General features: G+C 44.8%; 2 protein-coding genes and 1 long non-coding RNA gene across 8 annotated transcripts in view; 1 reads left to right on the forward strand and 2 right to left on the reverse strand.

The window, feature by feature from the left end:
- The window catches only part of LOC119118353, a 439,862-nt gene that overhangs the window by 63,107 nt on the left and 352,531 nt on the right, over positions 1–24,224 (reverse strand). The window lies entirely within an intron of this gene.
- LOC119118319 (MAM domain-containing glycosylphosphatidylinositol anchor protein 2-like) overlaps positions 1–24,224 on the forward strand; it is a 77,663-nt gene that overhangs the window by 13,056 nt on the left and 40,383 nt on the right. For all 6 annotated transcript variants that reach the window (XM_037245251.1, XM_037245245.1, XM_037245249.1 and 3 more), the window contains 3 exons: positions 13,224–13,363; positions 16,892–17,066; positions 23,495–23,691. In XM_037245251.1, the coding sequence (XP_037101146.1) occupies positions 13,224–13,363; positions 16,892–17,066; positions 23,495–23,691 (512 nt within the window). The remainder of the gene's footprint in view (positions 1–13,223; positions 13,364–16,891; positions 17,067–23,494; positions 23,692–24,224) is intronic.
- Positions 3,601–6,917, reverse strand: LOC119118352 (low choriolytic enzyme-like). The gene is given in 9 exon segments (XM_037245310.1): positions 3,601–5,356; positions 5,486–5,567; positions 5,643–5,821; positions 5,898–6,015; positions 6,093–6,217; positions 6,219–6,237; positions 6,318–6,377; positions 6,489–6,507; positions 6,727–6,917. Coding segments are annotated over 9 exon segments (807 nt in total). The 5' UTR covers positions 6,799–6,917; the 3' UTR covers positions 3,601–5,223.

Raw genomic sequence — 24,224 nt, forward strand, 5'->3', positions numbered from 1 at the left:
GATGCAGGTTGGAATTTAGCGTGTTCTGATTAGGCCGGAATACCGTTTTGATGTATCTTTGCTACAAGCCGAAAGCTTTCATTTCCTGTTGTGACCACCCGTATGCTGATGCTCTTCCTGCTTTGGTTGAGAATGACTTATTTCATGACTAAATAAGAATACACAATGCATTTTCATTTGAACAAATTTGAATTCAACCAAGTAAATATTCCAATTAAAGACTTCACGATAGTGCGAGTTCTTATGTGAGCTCCGGGGCTCCGCGAGAAGCAGCGCGTGTGGCGTGTAGTGACAGCTATCTATAGATGCCATCGACTTTGAATTAAGGCTCGGACACGTGGCCATCTATCATATAGAGTGCGCTCGGGACAAAAGCTGGCGCTGTGATGCATGGACTTCCTTTAGTTTCACTTTCCTGACTCAATTGCCCCTTTCCTCCTCTTCCACTGCCGTCCTAGTCGGCCCACCCCCCCACGGACCCATTTAACACTCAGTGTGGAGCAATAAAATTTGCAGTTCTTTTGCGCCACAGTCCTCAAAGTTCTTTGGACCTGTGGGCCATATATATATTGACAGTGCACTGTGTGTGTGTGTATGTGTGCGTGTTTGCGTGCGTGCGTCGTGTGTGTGTGTGTGTATGTGTGTATATACATATATATATATATACACACACACTGTCATTTAACAGTCCCCCCCTCACACACACACATATCTCTCACTCTCTCGCTCAGTCTTGTTCCTTTGCACAAGACGAGGTTACATTGCTCAATTTCATGGTCTGCTGGGCCTTTCGCCTCACCAGGTATCACACTGGAGCGCACCGTGTCCGGGCAGTTATGAGGGGGGAAAAAAAGTTTATTTCATTTAGCTTCTGTAGCAAAACAACCATCAGTAGCACAGCCGAAATGTGAACCCACCCTGCTGGAATTGTAATCCCATTTGGACAGTGAGGCCGTGCGGTAACGGTAAAATCGTTTATCTTTGTGCATCGCGGCCTCTTCAACTTCTTGTGTTGGACACTTTGGAGTACCTTCAAATTCAGCGTTTAATGTAAGATCAAAATGTTTTCCATCTCTAGCAAAAATACAGTCAGTTGCTTCACTGCTCCAATACTTTAAGTGCACAAGGCGCTTATGCTACTTTATCCAGTTTGTTGTCTTAATAGTTTCCCGGAAGCATGCGTAATTAATTCCATCCTTTAATTGGCCTACATGTATGCATATATGAGTTGACAAAAAAAAAACTCTGCAGGGACAATAAGTTCTCCTAAGAACATTAGGTTGTAAACAAATGAGGGGCGGGGACTCAATTACTTTTCATTGTTTATTTCTGAAGGCACTGTTATTTGAAACATCAACATCTTCAGGGTCCTTATAGAACTGGGATTATAAAACATTCACGTTGCTTTTTAAAAAAAAATAAAAACAAACTAAAAAAAAGTCATGATGTTCATCTGCGCTCACGTTACAACGGGCACTGATTAAACGACATCTTGACTGCGAATCGTCATCCAATTTATTGGTTTGAAAGTGATTTGGGGGCAATCGCGCACAAAGTAATTAAAATAGCAAGCGTGTATAATAAATGAAAATCGGGAACAGCTGTCGGAAGATGACAATTCCACGGACGTGAAAGCCTGGAAGCGCGTCCCGGTGCGGTTTTAATTAGCGCCGACTGGAAATCAGGGCCCCCTGCTGGCCAATAACAGAGACATACTATAAATGATCATAGCTTGTACATCTGAAGGGCAGAGTAACCGATTAGCCAAGTGATTGATTTGTTGTTGTTGGATTGATTAATCGTGTCGAGACAACAGAGACAAACTTAATTACTTGGCCGCAAACAGATGGAGAACATGCAAACGCTACACAGTAAGACCAAGACCAAGGAACCTCTTCTTGGAAACGCAAGTTCAACATGCTCACTACTAGGCTGTTTGTCTGTGTCAATATCATCAATGTGTGATTTAGAATCCGGATCAAGAGGCTTGACATATAATGAATATAATTGATTTCTTCCAGCCTACCGTAAAAACAAGGCATCGAGCCTCGAGTGAGCTCCGATTGGCCCCTCGTGATATTTGCATGTGGGATGATTTCAAATAATGGAGTGGCTGGAATGGCTTTTTGGTCTTCGTGGGCGGGAGCTTTAAAGCTAACCAACCTTTAAAAGTTGTCTCACAAACACGCAGCGGTCTCGCTTGACCTTCATGCGGCGGCCCCGATGCTTAATAAAGAAATCCATCAGGCCGCCGCCCAGTGCGGTGGATTAATGTAGCGTTGAGCAGCAGCTTGTGCTTCTCGACGACCCAGTCGGCCGCGCTCATATTTGTCTCGGGAATTAAGCGACTAAAATGCAAAGAGCGGCGGTGCGGGAAGAGACAATGACATAATGATGACGGATGAGCAAGTCCCACGGGGACCCTGACAGTCTTCTCAAACATCTTCAGTATGGTCGTTTCTTTCGGTCAAGTTTCGAGTCCCCCCCCACGACCAAAACGTACTTGTGACCTTTGTGTTTTTTCCTCAGTTAAAAAATGGCCTTCATTATTGGAAAGGTGTCCAACAGCTGCGATTCCTCAACGCTGACTAACCGACGCGGCGAACTCGACTCGCCCGGGCTTCAGTCTGATTTTTTTTCATCAAGAGCCTTTTTATCAGTGTTATTTTTCTCCTACACACCAGCTGTGCTAGAAGAGAGTGTTCTCATATTGCTTCGCAGGATTTACCCAGAATTCGTTTTTTTTAATATTAAAGCAACTCCATCCCCAATCGTGGTGTCGGCAAGCCAGGAAGAAGCCATGAAATATGTATGCGCTGTGAGAACCCGGCAACAACGCAGCAGCTTGTAAGCCGCTGTTCTCGACTCAGTAATCCAACAAGTTCACATGCGGCTCCTCGGGGTCCTTCATGAAAGCGTCGGCACCGTGTCGGGAGTTTGGCCGGCGTCTTCCCGGCAGCCTCTTAATTGTCTCGTGCTGCAAAAAGCCCCGCATGCTTTCTCTGTGAAGATTTTGCAGTCGTTGTGAGGGTGCGTTTAGTGGTCGTCACAGATGACTTAGTGGCGACACCGCTTGAAATCACAAATACCAAAACTAGCCCTCCATGTTGTTGTTTTATTCAGAGGCCGTTTAATCATGTCTAGAACAGAACGCCACGTTTTGTACCGGGTGCGGTGTGACGCTGAGCGAGCATGGGGTAGCTTGTAATCTGGTACTTATCACTTCGATCTCACTATAGAGAAACATTTGTGTCCTTGGACAACACCAGGAAACATCTTATCAAGTACTGTAAGAAAAAAAAGTCAAGCTATAACTATCTCTTGATCTCTTAAAAGGTGTAAAATCGTTTCATTTTTTTATTTTTATCATAGCTCTAATGATGATTTTTGTATTCATCTTAAATGTATTTTTTTAAATTAGTAAAGAACATGTATATATACATGTATACCCAAGTAAAGGTACAAAAAATGGTTAAACATATTTTTGAATTTAATGACCTTTTAAAATCTTTACATCTCCTTCCTTAAAAAAACAAAAATAGATAATCATTAAAATAAATTAAATCACACGATAATACATATAACTTCACCTAATTTTTAGCTATTTCTTGATAAAAAGTACAAGAAAATAAACTTTCCCCCATTTCTTCAAGAAAAAATAATTGCACAAATAGTTACTGCAGATAAAACAAGAATAATTTTCTTAATTAAATTACAACAACTTGCTGTTGAAAATGAGTCACACTTCAATAGAAAATTCTTTCTATCCGACACAAATAATCAAGCATATTCTCTTTCATTTAACATCAACCTTGTTGCTTACACAGTAGAAAATAACCGAAAAAGTACATTTGCCAGTTAAATAGTCCATAATTACTTCATGAAATAGGACACACGCTCAAACTAGTTGTCGTTTTTAAGGCTGCAGAGAGAAAAGCGTAATTGCTTATAAAGAGTTATTGGACACCGCTTCTTGTGCTAAATCCCTTCTCGGTACACTTTTTAATACAAACGCCACATGGGGGGGAGTCAAATCCTACTCACAGGTTTAAGTGATGATAACAAAAGGCTATAGTGGCTGCAATTAGAACATCCATCCGAGTCATTTTCATCATTTTATAAGGCGCAAAAACACTGGCTAACGACGGCGTCTTGTCGTCGAGTGGCACCGCAGGGACCCGCGACAAAAGGCACTAAATGACTGAAACATTGGGGAACGGCCAACTCAATTGCGATTGTCAAAGCCTCGTATTGTACGAAAGCCAGTGGCGAGGAAAGTAAAATTCTGCTTTGTGCGTTTTATGAGCTGTTCAGATAACAAGTCACATTCAGTATTTCAGTTACGTTTGTCAACTCGGTCAACTTTTTAGCCTTGACGTTTTGTCGCAGCGGCGGCCATGTTTGCACTCCTGTCAAAAGATCCGGGATCCTGGACCAGGTCATTTTGTAATTTGACTTAAATCAGGGCTTCTCGGCGCATACATGGCGAGGGTGTTAAATATTTCAAAAAAGCATGAAGCGTGTAAATATTTCCCGCCCGCAAAATTGAATATGGAGCCAAACTCTGCTCTGAAATGTTGAAGGCGTCCGTCAAGAGTCTGCGGGCTTTAAAGTTCGCATTTAATCCTCCACCGGTCCCAAACGCCACGCTGTCGCAGCCGCTTGTGCAATCATAGATCACACGATAGACAAATTAACTTTGTCGGAATCTGTGCCTGAGTCTCCGCACGATCCTTGCACACCCGCCATCTCTCACGACGGTGGAGAATTTCAAAGAGTGGAAGAAAAACAAGAACACAGTGTGGGATGTAGCCGGATGACAAATACTGCTAAATTCTCGACAGGGTTAGCGCCAGGTTTAAGCTTTTTTGTCCTGACACGTCGTCAGCAGCAGCTCTGCGCAAGAGACGCGCCCCCTCATTTTTTCTGTGACTCTACAAATTCCCAACTTAATTACAACAAGGCTGAGCCATGGAAATGAACTCATTTCGCAAAACATTGTTACATATCTGCCCTCCAGTCCTTTTTTCATTGTTTTTTAACATCTAATTCTTTGTCACCGTTTGAAAACGTTCCCCAAAAACTTGTAACTTTGTTAAGATGATTGTTTCATCTCTGCTAAAACGGATTTTCTCTCGCTGAACCAAAACATCCAAAAGAAATCAACCTCATATTATTTTATTGAAAGTGTCGCGTTGCATGTCACATTGCATCCGACGTTTTCTAATTGAAGCACCTGTAGAGGCGATTGACCTGGAGAACATCCCGTTCGTTGAGACCCTTTCGCTGGCCGATTTCACGCGAAGGATCAGGGAAGGGTGTCATGGTTACGGCCTGGCGCACTCCAAAGGCAGTTCTGCGGATTTAGAGAGACAAACGCTGATCACAGACGTATCGTATAATTGTTGACAGTTATTTGTAACATGCTTGGTGCATCCGGCGTTGGGCAGTCTGGATGATGTCATCGTTGCTATTTTGCTCTTACTTTCCGTAGTGCATTATGGAATCATAGTGATAGGGGATGCCGAGATTATTGGTGTCCTGCTTTTCAAAGTTGTTCTTGTGATCTGAAAAGGAAAGCTCAAGTAAAGGTGCAACTCACCCATATAAGCGTTGATGTGATGTCAGAGAAAGCCACTTACAATCCTGGATGTTCTCCCAGTGGATGCGGATGTAATCGTCGCGGTCGCTACGCGTGTGCTCGTGGTTGAAGCCCAAGGCGTGCAACACCTCGTGCTGGATGATGCCATGCTGGACGCAGCCGAAACGCTGCAGTGCCACCAACTGCTTCCCTCCCATACGGCCCAGCATTGAAAAACACCTGGAAGGGTGCACACATGTTGAGCTTGTCATGAGGTAAAGCCAGTGAGAGTTCTTGAAGGATCGTTTGGGCTGACCCATATTTGGGCTCAAAACTGAGGTAAGCCCTCTGGTTTCTTTGCGGGATGAAACGGAGGCAGGTTCTGGCCTCAATCTCTCTCAAGGCCATTTCAATGGTTTGCCTCTCTGTATCCGCTGCAAATGAAATCCCCCGTCATTAATGGCGACAACAATCCAGAATGAATGCAAACCAAGAACAAAAAAAAAAATACTGTATTTGTCTATGATGATGTAGGGGATCTCCACTTTGCCATTGCTGGACTTTGGCCACAGGCAGCTGTATTCCTTAGCCGTGCACTTCATGGCAGTCCGTGTTCTCGGGAGTACCATGTCCCCCTATCAGGTATGCAGTAGATCCTAAAAGAAAGAAAGGAGCAGAAATCTCAATTTGAATTCATAAACTATGTCGAATCTTCAATTTTTCCATCAAATCTCACCATTGTTCATCCTCAGGATTGTTCCTGAGATGCTATCGTCCGCTGGGTCCTTCAAGTCCTCTAATGAGAAAGCAGATCACATTCAGCGGCGGTGACATGCGCGCACATTTTGATACCTATTGATTTCAATCGTTAGGACACGCAGACGGGTCTCGGATGCTGGTCACATACCGTTATCGACAGCCTGGTTCTGCAAAGAGAGTGGAAAAATTTAGATGGGATGGAATTGTAGCGCAAGGTTCTCCTTGAGTATTTTGTTGTTTATAAACCATTGACTGGCAATCGGTACAAGATTTTTAGACAATCTGCCTTTCAATCCTGAGTCAAGGTACTGACCAAGGTCATGAGGTCATGAACCTCACACACCGTTCCACTTGCTAAAAAGTAATTTAACAGTACTGGTACTCACCCATTCCGGTCGTGCTTGGCAGAGTGCGACGAGCTGCAGCAAAAGAAGGAACGTGATGCTTCTAAGATCCATGATCAGGAGTGCGTGAGACGCGTTCTTCTTCTGGCAGAAGTTGATGCTGATGATGGGTCAGATTTATATGCAGGCATTCAAGGTGTGTCCAGTATTCTGAAGTCCTAAACAATCGGCAGTTTCCCGCATGCCTCGGCCAAACATTGACACACTGGGACAAGCTTCTTAATTGTTTACGGGCGGCTTAGGGTCACCTTTCAGATGTGGCAAGAACCCGTTGACTTCCAATGTGACGAACATGGCGGCTCAAACGAACCGTCTTGTCCTTTCTGCCTGTTTTAATGCCACCGATAGCTTGAGAGTTTCCTGTAATGTGCCTGGCAAGCCAGATCACTTCTGTATGCTGATGAATAGCAATCATAAATTCAATCAAGAAAATAAATAGCATTTTAGAGAAATGTTGGCATTTGCAGCCCTGAGTGCAGCCTTACCTTTTGTCCTAATGGAAAGCGTTGCAAGGATGCTGCATATCTGATCGCTCCATTAGCAGCAGACACTTTTACAATTATGGCTTTTGTATTCCTTTCTTGGCGCCATGAAGAGCAAGTTGGGTGCTGCAGAATTATTAAAGACGACTACAGTTGATCTAAAGCGGCAGGTTGAGTTGTTCATTCATTCTTGATACTTCCCACAGCCCATCAAGGAAATACATTCCCAAATTGTGGACAAAACTTGTTTAGTGAGACGCCTGTTGGTCTTTATTGTCCCGCAGGCTTCTTAGGCAGCGTGTCTACCTCTGCAGTTTTTACCGCAGGGAGAGTCCGGTCGACTGTAAACTCTTTTTAGGATCCGATTTCACACATCAAGGTCGGAAGCTTCCTGACTCGGATACCATTGCGGCGGCTTTTTATGAGGTGTCTTACATCATAATAATGTTTATGATCATGGGGATTCAGGAATTGGTGTGTGTATGTGTGTGTGTGTGTGTGTGCACCTATTGCTCATTGAGGCCCTGATGGACTGCAGACAAGAGTTTAACAACTCTGACATTATTTTATCAGGATTTTTGCACATGCCTGGATTTGTGTGTGCGTCTGTGTTGCTCCACCAACTGTCTCATTTACGCTCCGCTGTCATTTCCATTGTTTTCTCTCATGAAAATGTATCCATAAATAAATCGTACCTTTGTCGGCACCAGTGGACTCTACAGCAACTGCCTTGTGAGTCAGAAGACCTTGAGCACTGCTCCATACAATTTCTGTATTCTTATTTGCCAAGTACACAAACAACTGTATGTTTTGCACCTCCGTTCGTGCAAGGAACGAGCTTGCATGGAGTTTGTCAAGTGTTTGTGCATATCGAAGAAGCAGCCGGGGTTCCTCACACACTGCAATTTAGTTCCACATGGCAAGTAATTGTTGGCTATCATATGTCGGTGTCCCCTACCAGCGCAAATGCTTCTTGCCCTCCAATCCAAGTATCATCTTTGTGATGTCTCTTTGCTGCCACCATAATTACGGGATCTCCTTGGTCAGCAGCCCAAAGATGTTGCCGCTCCGCTTTGTTGTTGTTGTGGTGGTGGTGTTGCTTTTTTTTTTTTAAATACTTGATGTTGCCATGGCAACTACTGGAAAAGAATGTCTGTGCAGTATATTGTGGAGTTCACAATACATATACGATCCAATCCTATTCTATAATTTTGGATCTGTCTGTCCGTCCGTCCGAAGCAGCGAACACAGAACATAGAATAAATCAGTACAATTTTATGGAACAAATTTCCTGTATGTTGTAAACATAGATCTGTGATCGTGTTGAGCCCAGCAGAGAAGACCTTGCTGGCCCCGAAGGCTCACCACAGCCGCTCCGCTAATAGCGATCAGAAACTCGGTCTTGCACCCGCACAGCGATCACATTGATGGACGAGGTGTCAACGGCGTGACGGTGATGACGAGGTAAAGTACAGCGAGAGGGCGTGACGGAGAACAGGTTTAATTATCATCTCCTTTTACTCCTCTGGGTCTCAGTGTATTTTATGGATGGCGGGAGCGGTGGGCGCCGGGATGCGGGCGATTATTGGTTGCCAGCGAGGCGCTGCTGATGCATCAGCTGTACATCAGCCCTTTTATTGAACCGCCGTGACTCATCCGCATCCACAGCCCACTCTTCACATTTAAAAACAGAGATCGCAAAATCTTATTTCCAGGGCTAAAAACCACCAATGTAAACCCCTCGAGTGATTGCCATTATCTCGCTCGCAAACTTTCAAATTAAAACACTTAAATATTACCGTAACAGTAAATCATCACTGTGTAATAACATATTACAATAATATTATATTTTATTCTTTTGCGGTAAAAAAATGTTTATTTGTGCCTGCTTTTTATAATACATCTTTGGTGAAGCAGTATGTGGCTCATTATCCAACGCAATATTAAGTGTGAACAATAGGATGTCTGTGCTCATGTGCCAGCTCCTATTTGGTTAAAAATTATGTTGTTCATTAATCAACATTGTACAGTATTTGTACTGCCTTCACTGAGTAACCGTAAATAATTACAAGTCTGTATCTGCCCCCGTCAATCTCAGCGTTTTATATACATAGTAATAAAGAGAATATTACTACAAGCAAGCAAGCTGGCCTCAATGACATTGGAGGCCAAGTAACATTGTTCATGTTTATGTTGCTCATCTCTTTGTTTGCCTCGCATGCAAATGGGCGGTGTCACAATGCCGCCCGATGTGTCACGTTGCGCAACGCCAGAGCCATGCCAGCGCGGCTGTCTTTGGGAAGTGCTTAAAGGGGTTAAATGTAACATAAAAATAAAGGCGTTGTGTTGCCATTTGAGTTTATTAAGATTTGCTTCATAATCCAATTTTTTTTTACAGTGTTTTGAGATATTTTCTGTTTGTTTTGATGGCAATTTTTATGATAATTACAGCCAGTTTGTATGTTTATTTCCTTTAAATGCATAAAAAAGTTGGATTTACGGGCAACTGCGCTTTATGTTCAGTGAGGAATAATAGTGTTGTGAGCTGCAGCCCCCCCCCCCCCACACACACACACACACACACTAAGTCACATACTGTATCTCCAAGCCAAGGCGCCCCCGTCAGCCATGCACCGCTGTGGCCATTGATAGGACAATCAGCTCACAGGGGAGTCACCGCCGTCCAATCGAAATCTTCACGAGCTTGCCAGATATTCTCCCTTCAGTGAGCGGCCACTAGTTCGGCCCTATCAACTGACAACCGCCGCTTTGGATGCCATCCACGTTTGGACTTTATCCGTCCCCCGCAGATGTCTGATTAGTGTAGCGTAAGGGAGTACGGAGCACTGCCGTGTGGCAGCACGGATGGGAGAACTGGGCATGTGGGGACGCCATGGTGGAACTAACATCCAATTGGTTTGACAACTGTGATGGAAAATAACCCAAGAGGCTGTGGTTGCCTATCAAGGAACGAGGATAAATCCAGGAGAAATCTGGAAGCCTTGTTTTTGTGCCGAAGCGTCCAAAAGCGACGTCACGGGCTCGCCGTCCCACGCGCCTTATGAACGTCTCTGTTCTCGCTGTGATGGATGAGCCGAGCTGATAGCGCCCGGCTCGGATCCATACCGAGTCTCATTTACAATAACAGAGCCGAGGCAGAGGAGTGCAGGCGAGTGCATTACAGTGCGTGATCAATAGCGCCTGACAAGGCCTGATGTAATAATATGCATGTGCTGCCGGCAAGACGTTTTAACGCATGCACGGGGCCACTCTCCATTAGGGAGAAGTGCTCACGTGGTGACAACTTGGAGACAAACCATTCATTTCATGTCATGCTCAAGTCAGACACCGAGAGCACAAAATTACGAAAGGCCTACTTCCTCATATAATGGTCCCAGGACGGTTAGATGCAAATATGAAAATCCAGTGGTCAGGTTATGGCTTTCGGTGAGGGGTCTTCAACCTGCGGCTCCAGAGCCACATCTAGCTCGTTCATCCTTCTGCTATGACTCTTGTGACTTTGAAAAGTATTTAATTTAAATTTAAATTGCTAAAAAAATAGACATGTAGTGGCTTTGGGTGAGGGGTCTTCAACCTGCGGCTCCAGAGCCACATCTAGCTCGTTCAACCTTCTGCTATGACTCTTGTGACTTTGAAAAGTATTTCATTTAAATTGAAATTGCTAAAAAAAATGCAGTGTTCTCTTCACTTTTTTTTTTTTTTTTTTTTCTCTTTGGTGGTTTGGATTAGGACTTTGGTTCATGTTTATTTGATCAGTAAAATTAGCACAGCTAGCACAACAGGGGGAGGTGTCCTAATTGGTCCAGCAAAATGCTATCCATGGCTAAAACACATGCAATAACAATGATTTTGTTTTCTTTCTAACAAGCCAGTGTCGCCTCTTTATCTCAATTTATGCAAGCGACCTCATGTGAATCTGTTTTTCTGTTGTGTGCACTTTGCGTTTGTGTGTGCCGCTAAAGGCTTTTTGGTGTTAAAGGAAGTGAGTGGGAGTGACGCTACGACCCAAAATAGACACGATTATGTAAATGAGTCCACATACACAGAGTCAAACCCGCATGTTAGCTGCCATTTGTAACAATGCTATTAAATGGCAGACACTTAATGGCAAAATAACAAGCCACTCTTTTACGTCTTACTGTGTTCAAGGCGGCGCTTTAGCCTGCCTTACAGTTCTGAGGTTGGCGGTTTGAATCCAGGCTCTGGTTTTTTGTTGCACGTTGCTCAAGTGGGTTTTCTGTGCGAACACGCCTGGAAACAACGCTTAATGACGGCGATTTGTTTCACTGCTAAGACCTTGGGTGCAAAAAGAACCTCTCTCCGCTGTGCAAGCATATCTGCGACTGCGAGCGCATTATTGCGGCCATTATGTGAGCTTAAGCGAGGCGCTGTAAGCTTGTTTGTGCGTAAAGAATATGATGCATGTGTGTGTGTTTGTGTGCACAGTTTAGGATCATTAATTATGGGTGTTTCCCCTGCCGTCTCCTGCAGGACCCATATAGCGTGCAGCGCAGATGCAAGCTCATTGGACTAAATGGCATTAGTACTTTGCTGGACTGCAGCCCTCGGGTCTTGTTACCAAGCCTCCTTTTGTATTAAATGGCAGCCTCGCATGAAGCTCCCTCACCGCAAGTCCTTATCGCGCCCGCTAGATACCGACAACCCCCAAGCCACCCCACCCCCCGTTGGGACCTAGTAGTCGGGTATCACAAGGCAGAGAACTTGGTAGAGAAGGGCACAGGATCATGTTGTTGTGTGAAAAGCCCATTGAGTGGAGTCAAAGACGACTGCGTCCTCAAATAGACGCCGCGTTCCAATTTATCACCAGGTGCATTGTTCACTTAAATAAGAGCCTCACCTTGATGTTGCACGTGAGTAGCGACTTAAACCATCGCCTCCGTTTCATTTTGAATTCGATGCTGAAAGTGGATGCCGGCTGCATTGTCCACTCACCTTAAACATTGGATTATGTTCATAGCCTGTGGAATGTAAAATTATTTCAAAGTACCAAGAAGTGTATTGTAACAAATAGGGGTGTAACGATTCATCGATACACATCGATTAATCGATATAATGCTCTACGATTAGTTGGCATCGATGCTAAACGTAAACATCGATCTATATCGCCCGTTTTTGACCTCGGACATTAGACGCGACTTTATTTTGAAATCCAGTTCATTGTTGCTTGCTTCCTCTTTCCGGGAGCAGTGCGCGGCGTGTTGTGTTGTGAGCAGAGCAGGCACGTGAAAGGGGAGCCGACAACTACGCGGCTCCTGGGCTGGTGCTATTGCTAGTGTCCAAGAAGACGAGGAAATTCGCTCCCCTTTGGGCTTCAAGTCATTCGTTTGGAAGCACTTTGTAATTTCCTAAATAAAGAGTTTGCAGTACCTTGTTGATTTTGCGTATGAATTGTTATAAATCAGGATATTGTTCTATATCGATCGTAGAGCACTATATCATGATGTATCGTGAATGAATCACAGCAGGCTTTAAGATATCGGCAAATATCGTATCGTGATTCTTTGTATCGATATGATATCGTATCGTGACAAAACCCGCGATTTACACCCCTAGTAACAAAGCTAAAGAGACTCATATATAAAACATCACCCGGAAATGAAGAATGATTTGACAAAGGCCTCGCCCCATCTTGAATCAACATTCCTCTTTATTTATGCATGTCATTAAAGTGCATTCATATTGCATTCATATGTCAACAAGCTCTGAGGGGGTGTAACAGTGTGATTCCTTTCCTGCTGTAGAAAGCGACTGGAAATGTTTAATTAAACATTTTTTAATTAGGAATTTGCATTTCCTGATTGGAAGGTGTGCTATTTTCTATTTTTAATAAGCTTTCCTTGGGCTAAATATGAATACAAAAGGTCAGCAAATGAAATATTTGCCCCCAGGACCGGCTAATATACAACTTGGCAACTCCGCTGAGGTCAGGAGCTAATCTTCTCCTTGTCTCCACAGCGCCCCCTACTGTGCGCATCATCCACTCAGGGCACGCCTGCAACGTGGAAGAGGAGCGTCACACGGAACGCGTCTACACCATCCGTGAGGGCGAGACTTTGGAGCTCACCTGCCTGGTGACGGGACATCCTCGACCGCAGGTGAGCCGCCACAGCAACAAGCTCAGCTCATTCGTATGTTGCATATATCACACACCCTTGAGCGTGAAGTATCACTGCGTCTTGTTTTTCTTTTAGTCGGGTAGTAGCAGTGGCAGCCAATCAGCTCTTTGCGACTTAAATGCCAGCTAACTTAGTCCATTTAGGGACAAATGTCAGCCGTCATTACGTTTACAAATGTTGGCAGGGCGTACACACGCTAACCTTTTAAGCACTCGTCCGACGTTGCTTCCAATTTGCTTGCCGGCACGCCCCGGCTCACGCACGAACCGTGCTGTAAATCTGCACAGCGGCAAGCTCATTTGCATTCATTTACATAACCCCCCCCAACCACCACCACCACCACCCGTTTGATCGATAGCCGGCATCCATTCCCCAGCATAGGGAATATTGATTGTTAAGATTCTGTTCGGAAAAAAAGGTGAGGCTTCTTTGTAATTGCTGGTTGGCCAGATTGGTACGAGTGTGGATTTTCTTTCTTGACTGTTGGTCTGATAAACAATGACTTTCGGCCATTTTGATGATTTGAGCACTGAAGAAAGACTTCATGAAAAGGCAATGCAATTGCTCGTTGCCTCTTGCGCAATCACTCTACCGTAGTCAAGCAAAAGGGTAAACATCTTCATCAGTCATCTATGATTCGGACTGTTCACACCCGGATGACTTTTGCTCTTTGGCCGCCACGATCGTTGAAAGAGTCGGCGATGATGAAGCCATCTGCCCTTGTCTCCTCTGGCCTGGCCTCCATCCATTATGTCCACAGGGCTCTGTTTGACTACCAGCCTCGTACAGCCTGCCACCACACAGTGCAAACACTTCCCCTTCCCCTCCCTTCCCGCTTCTGTTTCAATTATTCTCCGGCCAGATGCAACTCACGGTGCCACGGGTCAGCAAGTACAAATAGACCGACCTCTGGCCTCTAAAAATTTCATTTGAGCCAGACTTGTTGGCGTATGTGATCCGTTTCCCGAAGTCCCGGAGATGATCGGCCTTCGGCGCCGGTGTCAACAGATGCTCCTTTATTTGAAGACCGTTGAATCGTTCTTATTTGCACGCTTTTTCTTGGAAGCATCCTCAAAGGAGCCACACTTTACCCTCAACCTTCAGTTCAACCCGCAATTAAACGCCTCGGCATTCAAACATGGAAGACAACTACGGCTGGCATTCAGCCTTGGTGACCTTCCCTCAATAGATGTTTCTTTTTGGCGCTCAAACCTGTCTGCCTTTCTCGCTCTGTTTAAACGCAGTCTGTTTTGTGTATAGATATTGCTCGTCGGCACTCAACCCGGTCCGATTCATCCGCGGTTGATTCAAGTCTGTACCCGACCTCGGCCAAAGATATTTCTTTTTGTTACTCTTCTCCCAGTCTGTTTTATTTTAGGCGTTTCTTTTCAGCGCTCTGCTTTTATCTGTTTTTCTGCACTCGACTCAATTCAATGATTCTTTTTAGTAGTCTTGGTCATTTTCATCCGCAATTCTTGGAAATATTTTTAATCAGCGTGGCTTGTTTGATTCAACGAATTTTCTCTTTGGTTCTTGCAGGTTGCACCACTCACTCCACAATTTCCGCACATCAGCCATCATGTGTTTCATTTTCCTCCCGACAAGTAGCGCATGTTGTGATCAACATCTCGGTGCCGCAAAGGGTCAGCCGCTAATATAGACCTGTCGTCCCTGCGCTCAGGCTCTGTAATTTGCAGCCTCCCTCCCTCCCACCTGATCGCTTGATTGTGATGCTCGGCCACGGTGCGGTGAGTGGCACGGACCACCGTGGGCGCCTAAAAGGGAACACGGCGAGCAATTAGGAAAACGTGGTGCGGATGGGAGAAGGGAAGTGTTGCAACAGGAATTATGGGCGATTCGCCGACGCGTGCCGCAGCATGCCACGCTGGCATAAGAGCAGACACCGGCCGCATTTCAATTAGCTCTCGCCGCGGCATCGCAGCATGCGCGGCCTAAGCTACTGCTAAGACTAATCTGAACGGGTTTGCGCTTTCCTCGTAAGCAAATGTTGATCCTCCTTTTGCAATGTCTGAATTAAGTCATCCCGACGTTATTATTAATATAGATATTTTTTTAAGCCGTGGTTGTCTGTGGTCTGGAGACTTGGCTTTCTATTAAATATATCCTGAATAGCTTGTTGAAATGGACTCTAAAATTAGTTTGTTTTAAAAGCACACAAAATATGTCAAATGTGGGCGTGCAAAAGTAGCAAAAAGAAATAATAAAGCGATTCTCGGCTTTGAATCCACCAGCGACTCTCAGATCAAAACTGTTTGTGAGAGGGTCAAACTGTTCTCAGCAGGCATCCTTCGAGTCTCCCCTTCCACATAGTTGTAGGTGCTCCCATGACCAAAAGAAAAAAAAAGAATCAAAATAGCTTTAGGCCAATTGGGAGAATTCTGCTGAGATCAACACAAGCCGACTTCCTTCCGTATTAAAGATCATTCCTGCTTGCACGAAAGTGGCGTGAAAATTCCTAAAAACTTGCAATTTATGCGGGCAAGTTCAACTTTTGCTGAACTCATGATGTTTCGAACACTTAGCATCGATCATTTGCTGAGTTTGTGCTTTTTTTTTTTCTTCCCCAACTGCGTGGACTGCGTTTCTTTTTCATCAATTTGAATCAGGCCAAGAGAAGTATTCTCTCTTCAGGGTGCTCATTTAGAACCTTTTTATTTTTAATGGTCGCAGATCCGCTTAAACGTTGCTGTGGGACACGTAAAGTGTGGCGCGAACAGCAGTTTTCAGAAAATGATATTGTGGTGTACACGGGGAAGTTGGACTTTTCATCCGTATGCTAGACTCGATATCAACGTTAACCTTCGATAAACTTCACAGCCTGCCATTATCATGTCACCTCGAGCTACATAGCTAGAATCTGGTCGACTACATTATCAAGTTTGTGGCCACCAAACAGAGTGGCTTCCAGTCCATGTCTACCTCAGGGTGGTGCTGTCAAGATCCAAAACAGCAGCAGCAGCAGCAATTTCCCCAGGTAGCAGCAAATCCCTGCATGCAGCGATATCCATCTGATGCTATCTGCGTGGATGCTATCAGTGTGTGGAGATGATGCAATGAGGAAGGATTGGATTCTAATTTGCAGACAGCCAGACAGGCCGGAGATGTCAGATGTGAAGCTCTCCGAGCAAAGCTAATCTATCTGCGGCTTACTTAGGATGAGGCATTGATGCCGGCCGTGGCCGACCCAGCGCGCCTGCCCCTCGGGCCGTCGTTGTCACACTAACCTGTTCACGCTGCATGCTTTAATGAGGACAAGGGAGGGCCTTGATGGAGAGTCTATTACAAGCCAGTGTTAGGTGGGAGCAGGGGGGATATTGCTATTTCACCTTTCATTACACAGCAATGCTACGGGCTAATGGGGTGAAATGCCGAGAGTGCTACGGCCAGGTTCAAAACTTCAAGTTCGGGCAATTATATTCCATAACACCAAATCTGAATAATTCTGCTTGAAACATTCCCATTTCCTAAATTGTTTTGTGTTTGCAGATCCGATGGACCAAGACCGCCGGCAGCGTCTCGGACCGCTTCCAGGATTCCAGCGTCTTTAATGAGACGCTGCACATTGGCAAGATCTTGAGGACGCAGGGTGGCCGCTACTACTGCAAGGCGGAGAACGGCCTCGGCTCACCCGCCATCAAATCTATCCGGGTGGACGTCTACTGTGAGTAAGACCTTGGCGCCCTGAAAAAAAAAGCTGTTTGTGGCCTTTGAAAATTACTCAGCATCACAGCTGGCAGCCGTGTTTTATAATCTTGTAACGTTTTACTATAACCTCGCAAAAAAGTGTGGGCTGCCGTTGTTCTGCGGAATGCTCTGCTAAAAGCCATCGTTTTTTTCCATCGATTTCCTCGGCTTCAAATAGTTATGGGATTGGGTTTTTTTGCCAATTCCCAGCTAGTAAGCGAGTAAAAGATGTCAACAGGTGCGGTAGCGGTTTGAATTCGATGGTCTTAAAAGTCAACTTTTGCTACGCAGGTTTGTTTCGGGAATAGAGAAGACCCGGGGGGGGGGGGGGTCGAGAAGGCATTTCACTTCCATCCCCCTTTCAGTTTGAGGTTGCTCTAGAGACGAGTAAATACAAAGCAGAAAAGCCTTAATTGCACTCCCGACGGAGCACTGGCAGATTAATGCAACATACACCATAATGGAATCAGTCGGCGTGTTGGAAAGGGAATTTACTCGACGTGCAAAACGCAGCATGAATAAATGAAAGACATACAGGAGGGAATGGAAATGCACGGTGTCAAGTCAAGTCAAATGTGCGCTGACAGTTTTTGTTGTCATCTGAAAATACATTTATAGTTTATGAGGTCAATTCAATATGTGGCCCCTGTACACGCGTGTACTTCATCCACTCAGAAGTACAACCGCTTCTCCCGAGCAACATTGTTTTTTGCTCCCCCGGGGGATGACTCTAATTGATGGGCCTCGGCAGCACGTGCTATTTTTAGCCTCATTGCGTGTACGTTTGTTTATTTCTTTTTTTTTTTAATTAGCGCTAAAACTGCAGTTTTGTCGGTAGACCTCCCAACAACAACTTGATACACCAGCATCACATGGTACAATTTTCTTATGGCATGTGGACAAAATTTGACGACTCGACATTAAAACCCGGAACTCAGATTAACGTTCCAAACTCCTGCGCGACCATTTTTGCTTCCCCGAAAATAATATAGTGGAGGCATTCCATGACATGTTCATTTTAAGTTGAATCCCAGAGTGATCTTTTCAAATATTTGAAGAGTTTGCCGCCCCGCCCCACCTTAGAATCCTCGCTTTTGGTTTTGGCATAATCGCTCCGAAATTTTATTCATATATGCGGCTATTATTAGATCAAAGGCAGCTTCATAAAGGCGTGACTCACCATCAATAGAATCAAAGGACATTTGGACGGCGAGATGGATGGCAAATAGAGGCGCGATGACACGGGAAGCCATCATTTACGTTGATAACCCGAGCCGGCGGCCCACGGGAGCCCATGATTGCTCCGCCGCCAACTCCGCGCTAACACATTTAGTCCAACAGCGCATTTTCTACCTGCTGACACTTCTGTTGTTGGCGCTCCGTGGGGGATGGTCCTGAGCAAAGTTAATAAAACAAACCGGCCCCAACTCTTAAAACAAATCGATCCAGAGCTTATGGCACTCTTGTTTTTTTCCCCTCCTTTTCCTACCAGGCGCTTGTTTCGCCCGTTTTCCTTTAATTTTGTCTGGCGTGCATTTTGCCGCAGCGGCTAATGTTTTGCTGATTGGAGAGGGCTTAAGAGTTGTGCAGACCCAGCGAGCTCATTTCAGGCTCAGAGAGCTCATTGACCACTATAGCTAAAAGAGATTTGTGGCGGCCGACGTGACTCCCCGACGGGGATTCGGTCAAAAATCAAACACTAAAGGACAGAGGGATGGTTCTGGAAGTTACTTTTGTCGGTGTGTTTAATCCACTTGATCTGTTTTATTGGCAGCGAGGGCTCGGAGAGGTTAGCGCACGGCGGCTAAGTCGCGGCTGTCATATTTAGCGCAATGCCGCACAATTCCGACGTCTTAGTGGAAAACAATGTAAAGGCAAAGCGCTTTGTTTAGTCAAACAGAACTAATCCAAATGAGGAATGAATATGCTCAGTGCACACACGCTTAGTACTCAGGGGTTCTTAAACTGATGGTTTAGTCTGGTGAAGTTTTCTTGGCTTAACGCACAGTTTACATTTTTTATAATTTGTGAGTTTATACGAGTGTGTGATGTGAGGGTTGATTCCAAGGCCAAGGCCATTTTAAAGGGAATGACACAAACAGATTCACAGTGAATGAAATTTTAACACTAGCAAGCATAGTTTATTTTTTAACAACACGTCAAGTGATTCATTTCATATTTTGTTTTTGTTGAAGTGAATGTGAAGGACGAAAACTTGACGATCCATCAACGTCGTCTTTTGAAACTGTTGACTTTTGTCATCACGCCAAAAAAAGGAACCAAAACAAATAGTGGTCTGCTTTTTATCTATGAACCACCAAGTCAAGATCATTATTATCTTTTTGGGTGACAGCAGCATTCATCTTATCCTCAGGTGAATTTATTTTACATGTCGTGGCAACATAACAGTACCAAAACAAAAATTATCACTTGTTAAACTTCTCAAGAGACCAAATCCATTTTATTAGTAGTATTTTTTATTTGTACTCACAGACTCGAAGAAACAGACACACACACGCACGCACGAACACACACACCAGGCCAAATAAAAGGAGTGTGTCCACTGGCGTTTGTTTGCCTTCCATTAGTGGAGTTCACGGAGGAGCTCACCAAAGATGTTTATTCAGGCGTCGCTTTATCCACTTTCAACGCTACAACTTCTTCTAAAGCTTGTCCGCCGTTCACTACACGTGTGTGTACTGCATTCGAGAGTTTGAGCAAGTGGGCGGAATATGACAGTGACTTGCCATCAAATATTCAAACTTTGATTCTAATTCAAGTTTTAAAATTCCACCCCCAAACTCAGTTTCACTTAGCATGTTCTGTTGGACCGTACGGATTTTTCTTTTTTTTTTGCAGACACTATCCGGTTAAAATTTTCAAACCTGTTGCAGGAATCAAAATTTTTGACAGTCCTGCCAAGCCGCACCTTCCGAGTCTCCTGATTTATGCAGACAACGATGCTAGCAAAGCGTCTCTTAAGTGCTTTCGGATGTAAATGAGGGCAGCGTGATAAATGCGACGGCGTCCAGGAGTGATCGGAGCCTCATCGGGATGCGATTGCGCAATGGATCGCCGCATTGCACGTACATTATGGAAATGTTTGCTTAATGGAGGTAACGGCGCTTCACAACTGCCCATTAGTCTCTCGAAGACTTATCAGAGGATTGTCTCGACCTCACCTCCTCTTTTATAATTGACTGTGTTTGTGTCCGATATGCTAATGAGATTAACGCCCTCATTTGAATTGTTTTTTTTCCTTTGGGATTTTGCCCTTCGTTTGTTCTATTCGCATTTTGTTTGGCCTGAAATGACTCCAAAATACTTTCTGGTTGTTGCTACAGCATGCACTGGGTTTGCCAGCATTTTCAATCGAAAGCTACTAAAATATGGACATGAGACCTTAGCTGTATCTCTGAGTTTGTTTACTTGCATTGTGTCACAAATGCTTTGTGTTGCTGCCATTGTGTTTTCTTGCGTGGATGCATTAGAGAGGAGATCAGGGGAGACAGATGCAAACCGAGTGGATGAACACAAGATTCATTACGGCCAACACACACACACACACACACACACGCACGCACACACACACACACACACACACACACACACACACACACACACACACACACACACACACACACACACACACACACACACACACACACATTTGTGTAGCAGGTGAGGGCCTAATTATTCCCTCAGCTCCGTCAATGGGAGGAAGAGAGGTTGACAAAGTCTGTTCACACACACATATAAACCTACGCTCACACAGTATTTCTTCATGGATAGCAAATATGTACCCTCCCAAAAAAAAAATCTGTCGGGTTAAGACTCCAGCAGCATTTGGTTGATAAATAATTACAAGCTAGTCATGCTCACTATACTGCATCGTAACTTCGTTGCAAGTGAAGCAGTAATACTCATCCGTGTCGTTCCGAGCCATAAAGTCCGGACCAATTAAAAGCGCATAAAAACCTTGCCGCCTTTTGTTGGTCAACATAATCTATTTGATTATGCACGCTAATGGAATAAAAGCAAATTTAGTGGACGGTCGCGAGGCTGACTGCTGATGTGCGGAATGGTGCTTAAAGTGGAGCAAACGCTGCTTTGTGTGCAAAATGCTGCATTTGCACTTGTAATTGTAAATGTACTAAATTGAGGCAGGAATTTACTGTATGTGAAGAAGGCGTTCATTTTTATTGGTTAGGTACTTACCGCTTATTTCTGTTGATGGTGATGCGGCCGCCATATTTTGAGATCCCACCCATTACTCCTCGGAGAGCCCCGTCGTTCATGCGGACTGTTACAAAACACATCCATCCGCGAGCGGGAGGAGTCGGTGATTGCCCAAATAGAGGTCAGCGTTGGCGAGATGGAAAATTACCTGCTTGGATTCATGTCTTCCATCAGCATGCCAGGGGAAGTTATAGATCACTAATAGTGCTCATTAGCCTTTTGACCAGCATGGTCGTAATGCATTCGAGCCCCCCCGCACACACACGCACACACACACACACACACACACACACACACACACACACACACACACACACACACACACACACACACACACACACACACACACACACACACACACACACACACACACACACAGGTGGCCACTGTATCACATTTTTGATTACAGCCATATGATTCTCTAAGCACCAGTCTGTCCGATGCCGTCTTTTGTCATCTTTAGTCGGTCTGCGCTGCGCCTGAGCACGTCGTCTAGACTGGAGACGTATTCATTAAAGAGTAGCCGAATGGACCGTTGAGCAGAGGGCACTCTTGCGTTAGCTTCCTATTTACAGTATCTGCAAAAGTGTTTTGCTTGCACTGGTGCCAGAGGTTCAAGTCCGTCATTGGATCAGTCCGACTGTGAATTGAAACTTTTTGATGATAGTCAGCGACATACTCGACATCTTCTCGAACATACCGCCATATTTTGTCGATTATCGCCGTATTATGATATTGACCCATCTGTAGCGGAATGCTTACGATTGACAGCGTCCGATTTGTGTTCTTTATTCCGATCCATCTAAGCGGATAAGACGAGAGACACAAGGATATCAAAGCTGAGGAAAAGGGGAGGGGGGGGGAATATTGTATGAGAGGAACACCCAAGAGGTTCCAAAGGAAGAAGTAGAAAAAGGTTTCCTGTTGGCGTGGTGCTTATGTGCTAGTGTACACCGTACTTGAAAGGGATTTTTGATGTGATAATGAAGCGCCTTTCCTGAGTCCTTCATCCCAACCTGTCTGTCTATTTGTCCAACAAATGTCTTTGTAGGCCCGTTAAGGAAAAAAACGTGCTATCCTGAAATGAATTTTTTTTTCTTCATAGGTACGTGACTACCATTAAAAGCGACGCGGACACCTTGTCTTGTTCTCCAGAATATCAGGCAGTCCAGGCGTGACTTTCATAGCTAATTGCGTTCAGGCAGCAGCATCCTTCCATGGCGGTTCATGGGGGTGGAATTTTGTATGAAACTCATCAACTTTTTAATCCACCGCAAACATTTCCATATTTCAATATTTATCTCTCCCTCGCTCGCTCTCACTCTCTGCAAGCATCCACTTCATCTTTAGCCCTGCTTACTTTGCTGCGGGCCAACTGATAAACATACACATGAAAATAAGGAATAATATCTTCTGCAACAATTCTTAATCGGTAGGTCGGGACACAAAGTTGAGTTGTTGACCTATTCTGGGGTGGCTAAAAAAAATTACATTCAATTTGAAGCCATGCTCTGCCTACATTATTAGTCAAGTTAATTACAAAAGTGTGTGTTTGTTGCAAATGGACTACAGGAAACAGACGGGCAAGTGGGCAGGCCAGGATCTCTGTAATGAATGGTTGTATTTACTTTAAAAGTCCCCATGCCATTGCCCCCCCCCCCCCCCAGTACACCCCCTCCCACCAAGGTAATTGTTCTTACCTGAGATGCCCTAATGATCCCGGATGAAGTATTGACCACTGCTAGATTTTGATAAAGGAGTTGCAGGCGCAGAACACGTCTTTACTGAAACGCAGAAATCAGCATTCTTTGACGGAGGCATATGTTCATCCTCTCCCTTGTGTTTCTTCCCCCTGCTCTTGGAAAAAGAAAAGTGGAGTTGAAAAGGGAAGCGAGATGGGTTTCTTTGAAAAGGTGCAGATTAGCATGCTAAAGGACTTGATTCTACCGCCCAGTGATGTGATTACCTTTTCAATCCATCAACCGAGAGGGCCTTTATGAAATGGCTGACCATTCCGTGTCAACATCAAACCGTGGAAATGCCCGTAAATTCACAAGTGGACTCTGAGTCCTCGAGTCAAGATGTTTCGTATTGTTCGCTCAGAAAAGAATCTTGGGTGATTTGGCAATCGGGATGTTTACAAAAATGTCAATTTTTTGTTTCCAGACCTCGATGACCCGGTAGTGACGGTGCATCAGAGCATCGGGGAGGCGAAGGAGCAGTTCTACTATGAGCGGACGGTTTTTCTACGCTGTGTGGCCAACTCCAACCCACCCGTTCGCTACAGCTGGCACCGCGGCCGGGAAGTGCTGACGCAGGGCTCGGACAAAGGCGTGGAGATTTACGAGCCCTTTTTCACGCAGGTAAGACAGACGCGGCACGCTGCAGAAAGGTTTTTGTCGTCAAATATTTGTAAGATGTTTTTTTTTAAATGTGCCTTTTGCAAAATGCAAATAGGTTACAATAAATTAAGCACGCACAATATGATTTATCAAACCCGAGATGAATGGAAGATTCAAGCTGCAACTGCTGTGCAGGAATAAAATGAGAGGCGACAGGGAGAACTGGCCTTTTCTTCTATTGTAAACATTTTTGAAATGGCACAAATGAAAGTTATGGCGACTCGCTCCAAAAGCATCGGAGTCGGTTGGATCAAAGGTTCACATCCTCATTGGAGATTTGCGGGCCAGGAGGGATCATGGCTGACTAGTTTCAGTGGAGAGGAACCCCTGCAGAGCCCATCAGCATTGCTGGAAAATAGCGGCAGGGCCCATTATTGACTCAAGAGTCATCTCGACGTCTGTATGGTGCCGTGTGATGCATACATTTGCCGCAGCCTACTCAGAATATCCTTCCCTGCTTGAACATACATAAATATTCATCCATGTGATCTTTG

This window comes from Syngnathus acus, chromosome 24 (genome assembly GCF_901709675.1).
Source record: "Syngnathus acus chromosome 24, fSynAcu1.2, whole genome shotgun sequence".
In the NCBI taxonomy this organism is placed as follows: Eukaryota; Metazoa; Chordata; class Actinopteri; order Syngnathiformes; family Syngnathidae; genus Syngnathus; species Syngnathus acus.